This window comes from Oenanthe melanoleuca, chromosome 2 (genome assembly GCF_029582105.1).
Source record: "Oenanthe melanoleuca isolate GR-GAL-2019-014 chromosome 2, OMel1.0, whole genome shotgun sequence".
NCBI classification, from domain to species: Eukaryota; Metazoa; Chordata; class Aves; order Passeriformes; family Muscicapidae; genus Oenanthe; species Oenanthe melanoleuca.
The window spans coordinates 31,444,793-31,452,683 of NC_079335.1; the positions used below are offsets into that span (position 1 = coordinate 31,444,793).

The 7,891-nt window shown below is 37.2% G+C and overlaps 1 protein-coding gene across 1 annotated transcript; it reads right to left on the reverse strand.

Moving 5' to 3' along the window:
• Positions 1 to 608: 608 nt before the first annotated feature.
• Positions 609 to 5,551, reverse strand: LY96 (lymphocyte antigen 96). The gene is made up of 5 exons (XM_056484134.1): positions 5,177 to 5,551; positions 4,116 to 4,205; positions 3,082 to 3,210; positions 2,174 to 2,226; positions 609 to 1,240 (listed from the first exon to the last, which is right to left on the reverse strand). Exons 1-5 carry the CDS (start codon positions 5,346 to 5,348, stop codon positions 1,139 to 1,141), a joined length of 546 nt encoding a protein of 181 aa, XP_056340109.1. The 5' UTR covers positions 5,349 to 5,551; the 3' UTR covers positions 609 to 1,138.
• Between the last annotated feature and the right edge of the window lie 2,340 nt (positions 5,552 to 7,891).

The following is a 7,891-nucleotide window of genomic DNA, read 5'->3' on the forward strand; positions in this document are numbered from 1 at the left end:
ATTAATCTGCTAGACACAGCACAAACTAGTAGCCAGCACAAAGTGCAGCTTCAACAGTGCCCTGATGGTTGGGGAAAAGTCTCTGAACTCACTAAGTTCACCAGCCCTGCTATCTGGGGCTGAGGATGAAAACAGGACAGCACTTTTCCTAAGGACCAAATCTCATACTCCACCAAAGTCTTACTGGAGGTTTTGGGTGCAGAGGAGCAACAGACAGGGCAGGTGGGTACTCAGTGTTGGCTGCCCAAGGGGAAAAAGCTACGGGAAAAATTTAGAAATGCTTTAGAGGAATAACTGAGGAACAGATCAACCTGTTGGGTGACACCATCCTCCTGCTTCTGAAGGGCACAGCTTGTGTAGCCCCTCAGACTCTGAGCAAGAGCTAAAAACATTCTAAGGGATTGCAGCTGCAACCCTAGATGGCTAAATTCAGCTGTACCATATCAGTGTCACTGGAAATGTCTTCCACTTTGGATTTTATCCACATTAGCTACTATCAGATAAAAAATTATTACTTCTCTGTTTCAGCTTGGTGAAACAGAGCAGAACAATATGAAACATCTGAAGAAACACCAGAAAATAACAAGAATTAAAAAACCTCTTAAATTGATTGTACAAACAAGTTTTATTGTTACAAGAAAAGAAAAAAAACCCAAACAAACCAAACCCCCCCCACCACTACGACCACCACCCCCTCACAGCAGGGTTCCCAAATTCAATTGCTGTGTCATTTTAAGTTGAAGACTGATGAACTTCTGATTCTTGCACTTGAAAACTTGAAAACTTCAAAACTTCAAAACTTCTTGATTACTTTAGCTTAGCCTGAAGGAGTCAACTTTATTGTAACTCAAGGCACAGCACACAGCACCAAAATGCAGGACCAGCCTGACATCCATTCAAGGTAATTCTGTGAATTAATCAGGATACCTGATTCCCAGAGATTTTGTGCACATTGGCTGAGCAACTGATTAGGGCTGTGCTACAAATGAGTAAAACTATACATCACATAGCTTCCCAGACAGCACATAATGTATTCTGCCTCAGGAAATTTAGTGTGCATATTACTTCATAGCTTGGATTCAAATAGCTCACAGAAGTGACCTCCATGTTCTGGAATTATTTGAGAAGTTTCTTGCACTCAGTAAGCATCTTGTTTTACTATCATGGTGAAATTCAAGCATATGAGCATATTATTCTCAGAATAATCAGAGAATCCTTCCACAACAATACTGTAATTGCCCTAAAACAAGCAAAAAGAAAAAAAGACAATTAGTGCACAATACTTCCTGCTCTTGTCTAAGTGGCTTCTTGAAATGGTTCTGGTGATTTCTGCTAGAACTGAAAAGACAGACTCCCATCAGGGTCTGTTCTCATGGGTATAGTCAGGTATGTGAGTCCATAAAAACAAAACAGTGTTCAACTTTCTTCTCATGGAGTACTCAGGAACAGCAGAGTCCCATCAGGAAGTGGCAGGTCTACCAGAAGCTCCTCATCTATAGGAGGACAGCTCATGGCAGAGGATGTTCCTGTCCATAGCTCTGGGGCTACAAGAGGTGTTGCTGGAAATCCATGAGCTAAGGGGGATGGTGGAGATTTTGGACCAGTAGGAGCTCCTCAGTGACATTTTTAGGGATTAATAGGGATGATAAGGGTCTTGGAAAAGCTCAGACAACTGATGAGGCAGTTGTTGGATGAGAATGGCTTAACCTGAGGACTGGTGCTGCCCCTTAACAGTGCAGCATTGCTTTTACTTTTTGGATGTTGTTATCCCTCTTCAAATCTTTGAAAATGGACTAAGAGAGCAGTGTGTGAAGAGAATGAAAAATAAAGAATGAAATGGGCAGAAAAAATATGAATTGATTTACTCAAACAGGTAAAAGGAAAGAGAATAATTTACCTAACAAAATGGAATAATTAATGTGACATTAACTGATTACTTTGTTTTTTTCTTTTATAAAATAAAAGAGGAATGATAGAGGAATAATAACCTTAGAATATCTTGCCTTTCAGAGATGCTACCATTTTAGTGTCATCACTTTTATTATAAGAAAGTTTTCTGACATTTCCTCCTGTTTTCTACAGTTTGGGTGAACGTCTCTCTTCAGGAAAAAATATACCTGTAAGTCTGTGATTTCCCTATTATTATTTCTTTATACAAAATGTTGAAAAGTACCTTTGGAAAATTTATTCTTGAGCCTTTAATGTCAAATGCTGATACAAGTGTTTCTGAAAAACAGAGATAATTATAATACAAAGAGTTACTTAACCATAAAGCCATCAATCAGACTGCCTAAACAACTTCAAAGAAATATGGCATATCTCTCAGCAGCAGTTGCCAATGTCATTTACCCTTTCACTGATAAAGCCCTCACCTGGTTCTTCTCTCAGAGCTCTATTTGTTGAAACCACATTAGAAAATAGAAATTAACCACAGTGCTCCTGCAACATCTCCTACAGACACATACTACTGTGATAACTCCAGTTTAACTTGTAATAGTAGTTCACTTGAATGGTAACTGAAGAGAGCTGATTTTTAAAGATACTTATTTTTAAAGCAAGGAAAACAGACTGTATTTTGACCTCCTTACAAGTCTTTTTGGCCTTTGGTCTGACATCCTGCCTGAATTCTCTGGATCTGAGCCTACATCATGTTAAAACTTGTTAGCCCCTACCAAAGGATTGACTCTTTTCTATTAAAAAAAAAAAAATCATACCCAGGTGTAGAAAATCTCTTTGAAAACCCATCCAGACACACATCTAAATAAACTTTGTTCTGGATATTAGTAGTGCCCACAGCACCTCTCAAGTTTCCTGTTCAGTCCAGGAAATCCCATGTCATTTTAGAGATGTTAACCATAAGTGTCCTAATGAGATGAATGATATTAGTAATCCTCATTTATGGAGATGGAAACTGCAGCACAAGGATGTTAAAATACAGAATTTGAACATTTTCTACTTAAATGGGGCTCTGGCACTGGAGAACTGCCTGCTCTGAGGTCTGCTGCCTGCCAAGCAAAGTCTAGATTGTGGAGATAAAAATCTGTTTGCATGGGTTGCTTGCACCATGTGTTTCACACCAACCTCCTTTCAGCGTTCCGCACACCGAGTATTTATCGTCAGCTCCGCTGCAGAGGAGTTCTTTCCAGGTGAGTGACTTGGCCCCATCAAACCAGACTTTGAAGACAATCTTCAAAAAGTGGATGTCACTTCCTAATTAAAACATTGCAAGTAAGCAAATGGTAACTGGTGGGGGGGAAAAGTGTATAAACATGCTGTTTAGATAAAAACTAGATTATGCCAAGATACTGTATTTTTGTAACACTCATCCAAAACTTAAAAGGTAAATATCTTGAAAACTGCTGCTTCCAGGAAAAAAAAAAAAAAGGAAAAAAACTATTGTTGTTTTTGACAATGACAACAAAATTAATCTTAAAAAATATTTGGGAGAACAATTTCAAAGTCTGTTGTAATTTCTCCAGTAAAGAAAACAGAGTTCGCTCAGCTCCACAGCTAACCTAAACACATGCTCAAACGAGACTTTAGTTTTGAGCAGGTGTTGCAAACAAACTATCATGAATACATCATAAAGATGCCTTTCCAGGGAAGCAAACCTAGTGCAGAAGGTGAAGTTTATGATACAGCCAGGTCCTGACATTTCATTAGCTGAGCTTGCTGGCTTAATGCTGGATTTAAAGATCACAGTTAGGTTTGCATGCAAAATCCAGTAGCATTTCCAGCTTTTAAAACATCCATATTCTTTGTAGAATATCTGCCATAGTTGGATGGCATGATGATATTCTCTCTCCTTTAAAAGGCTTGGATCTTTTCCAGGCCAGAAGACCAAAATGCAAATACACCTAAACTGTCACAGATTTGCATGTACAGTGGCAGTCCATGTGCAAGGCTCTGGTAGCTGCTGCAAGTAAACACATTTTCCTCAAACACATTTTCACAAATCATCATTTCAGTTCATTGCTATAGTTTATCCATTCAATTTTTAATCCCAGAAACCAATTTCCTAAATCACTTGGCATTTAGGATGAAGTGTCAGTTTTTCAATTGTATTTCATTTTCAGCATTTCCAGAATATAATTGTCTAGTTAAGAGAGACTCACTTGGAATCCAGGTAAGAGCAGCCTTCCAGACATATCTGTTCATTGTACTGCAAGGTGTCAGATTAAACGTGAAAGCATGAGCTGTAGAATCTACAACAAAAAAAAAAAAAGCATTTCACATTGACAGTGTGAATAGGCTTCTCCATAAAAATAGCAAGAATAGAGTTATACACACAAAAACCACATACATATTTTAAAATGCATTTAATATAAGGTATATGCTATAAAATCGTTCAATATATGTGGTAAATATTAAATATGTATTTTACATTATATTATTAATTATGTTTACATTTAGAGGGAAAAACCAGTATCATATTTCTTTAAGTAAAAAGAGAAGTCAATTTTTGGTTGATGATATTTTGCACACACACAAACCAGACAAAAGTACCTTTATTTCTCTTTTGGAGATATACAAACTTTTTATTAGCACTAAACCAGCATGGTCTTCTACTGAAAATATCCCTACTTATGCTAATCATGCTGACAACAGCTAAAAATATTTTTAATGCATCAGCATATTTTCCAGGATAATGTAAATGAACCTCTGAGTAGATTTGCTCTGAGTGACCCATCTTGCATTTTTAAAATACACAAAATATCAGCCCATGACACAGACATGGCAAGAAGTGACACACTGTGCTGTCTCAGAGCCTTATTGGTACTCCAGCCTGACAAAATATCACATTTCCTGGTTTTTCCCACATACTTCAAGCTTTTCATTATAATAAACTGATTAACTCAATAAGCATAATTTTTACAGCAGAGTACTTGTGAAACAAGTTGAAATCCATTATCTTCTAATACTTCCTGAATGAAAACATTCCTACTTTACTTGAGAACAAAACTCTCTCTCTCCTAGCTGCTGGAACCAGCATTGTGCTTAGATTCACATCTATGAAGTAAAGGTCTTATAATTAATAGCATGATTAATAACAGAAATGCACTTTTTATTTTTCTGTATTCCTCAAAGAAACAAATTTGAAAGAAAATTCACAATCCTTCAGACTACAGTAATTATCCTCCAAATTTAACAAAAGGATTACTTATTTTTTACTTACCACAAAAAGTATACGACATATCAAGGTCTGATGATGTACAGATGAATTCACTGACTCCAGGGGTGAATAAAATGAAAAAAAAGAGTCCAAACATAGTTACTTTTTTTTGCTCAGTATTTGATGGCATAAAACGTCGTTTGGGAGAAAGAGGAAGCAAATTCAGCACAGTCATCGTCAGTCACATGTCTTTGGGGAAAGTTCTGTTATTTATCACATTCTTTGCAATCTTTTTTAATCCTACTGCAGCACTGTCAGTTACCATCACACTAAATTTTATTAAGAAAAATAATTCCTGCATTTGTTGTTCCATTTTCCCCAGACATTGCATCTCAAACCAAGAGTGAAAAATGAAAGAGAAAACTGTGTGAAATGGGGAAGTGAAATGACATTATGACTACCAGAAGCACATAAAGAGCAAGTTTAGTTGACTCATCAGATGTAAGATTTTTAAAGGCATAATTTCAAACACAGTTTCCTGCACATATCAAAGAAGAGAAAAATCCATAACTGATAAAAAACAAGTCCATTCTTTTATTTTTATGGTAATCAGTACCTCTCACTGATTTTCATGATATATTTCTTACAAAGCTCACCATGCTTTAAGAATACACTAGAAATTTGGAGGAATGTAATTAGATAATATTTTTCAAATGGAGCTGAATGCAACCATCTGATGTTATCAAGTAGAACCACTCATGTCCTGCATGATGCCAGATACCACCTTCAAAGCTGTATCTATCACAGCTACACTTCTTAGTGGGAACAAAGTCAAAAATCAATAAAATTGCACCTGACAATTCCCATATTTGACCCCCAGAGTCTCTCTGCCACCTTTTCCCAGACTCTTCCTCACGGTCTCTGCTGGAGAAGCAGCACTGCAGGGTTTGCCCACAGCACAGAGTCATGCCTGGAGCCAAGGGGACACCAAACATGAGTCAATTACTGGCAAGGCTGTCCAGTTTTGACTGGCATGTTTCTGTAAGAACAGAGAACCTCTGTCACAATTTAAGGTAGCTAGCAACCTGAGTTTATCCTGGGATGCTGAAAACACCAGGTCACAGATCTTGATACTCAAGTTTGAAACACCAAAACAAAAACCTCTTAAAGCACTTGTGGTATTAGATACATGCCAGTATTTCTGTCTGCTACTGAATTACACAGAGAATAACATATTTGCCTGTGTCAGCTATATCAGTCCTGTGGACTAAACATGATCAGCTCTTACTGTACAAACCCAGCAGTTGGGACTAGTCCCAGCTAGTCCAAACTACAGGAACAGATCAAATTAAGTCTAATAACTCATTCAGGAGACCACAACCCTCTCAAACAGACAGGAAACACAGCCAAATTTTTTTTTCTCACTATAATAAAATATGGAAATCTACTGAATTTAATGGAAGAATGACTTACAGAAATTAACAAGTCATTTTCTCACAATTTACCTTATTGGTTTGTGCATATGTCTGCTGACTTGTCTTAGATCAGAAACTGTATTTTTTTTTAAGAAAAAGAAGCAATACATAAAATAGGTATTTGAGTTTATTTCCTGCTAAGCAGGAAACTCAATAAAAATTACCACAAATATAACTTAATCAATTGTTCTGATTCTCTCCATTCTCCCTCACAATGCTTAAAAGTTTTTATTTTCACAAATTCTGTGCATACCAGGGTAATATTTTACATAATATAAAGGTAAAGTAGCAAAAGATTAAGAAATTGTTTTACAGAACTCTGAACATGTAACACAAACAATAATTTAGGAATAATGATGTGCACAAAACCATGACTGATTGTGCCCAGAGATGGGGGTAGTTCCTAGATTAAGGAAGGTAAAAATTGAATTAAAGGTGCCTGAAAGTACCAACTAATGAGCTACTACATGTAATAATTTGGAAAAAAAGATAAAAATTTGAAAATTTATTGCAGCTAGAGAATTCTCTTCAGTATTTCCAAATCTTTTTATAGACCACAAGAAGAGGCCCGCTGTCCCAACAGAGTTCAAAATTTTAAGAAATTTTAAGAAATTTTAAGAAATTTTAAGAAATTTTAAGAAATTTTCAGTATTTGTCTTTTAAGTGGGAATTCAGAATTATTCACTTTCCTGGCAGATCTCCAGAGTACATACATCACACACACAGATTTTTGCTGTTGTTTAAGGGATGCTATAAAACATATAAGCTCTTTGTGATCATAGCAATAACACAGTTCTGTTTCAAGATAGACAAATTTTGCTTAAAAATAGCAAGACCTGCAGTGAAATTGGAATAAATCAGGAAGGTTGTAATAGTAGGAAAAAAGAAATGCAGTAGTGAGACATCACAAAGGAGCAATGAAGCAGCTGCTAAAGAAGAGCTACCTTTTGCACGTACAGCCAAAAAAATATTCCTTTCAACCACAAAGCCACAACCAGCGGTGTGAAGGAGTTTAATCGGTGAGAGGCCAAGCCAGGCTCTCTGCTGAGCCTTCTGCCAGTGCAATAGGTTTAGCACAAGTGCCAGGGCAGCCCGCAGCAGGCAGGAGGTGGCACTGACCGTGCCCCACTGACCGCAACATTTCCCAGCCGAGCGCGCGTCCCTCTGGCCAGACTCGGTCTGGTGTGGTGCACTCATGGGCAGGGTGGAAAGAGCCCTGCAGATTAACACGATTTTACATAAAGCTCTCTTAACATAAACAAACTCTCTGCTGAATTGACTTTCTAGACCTGGTTAAAGCATA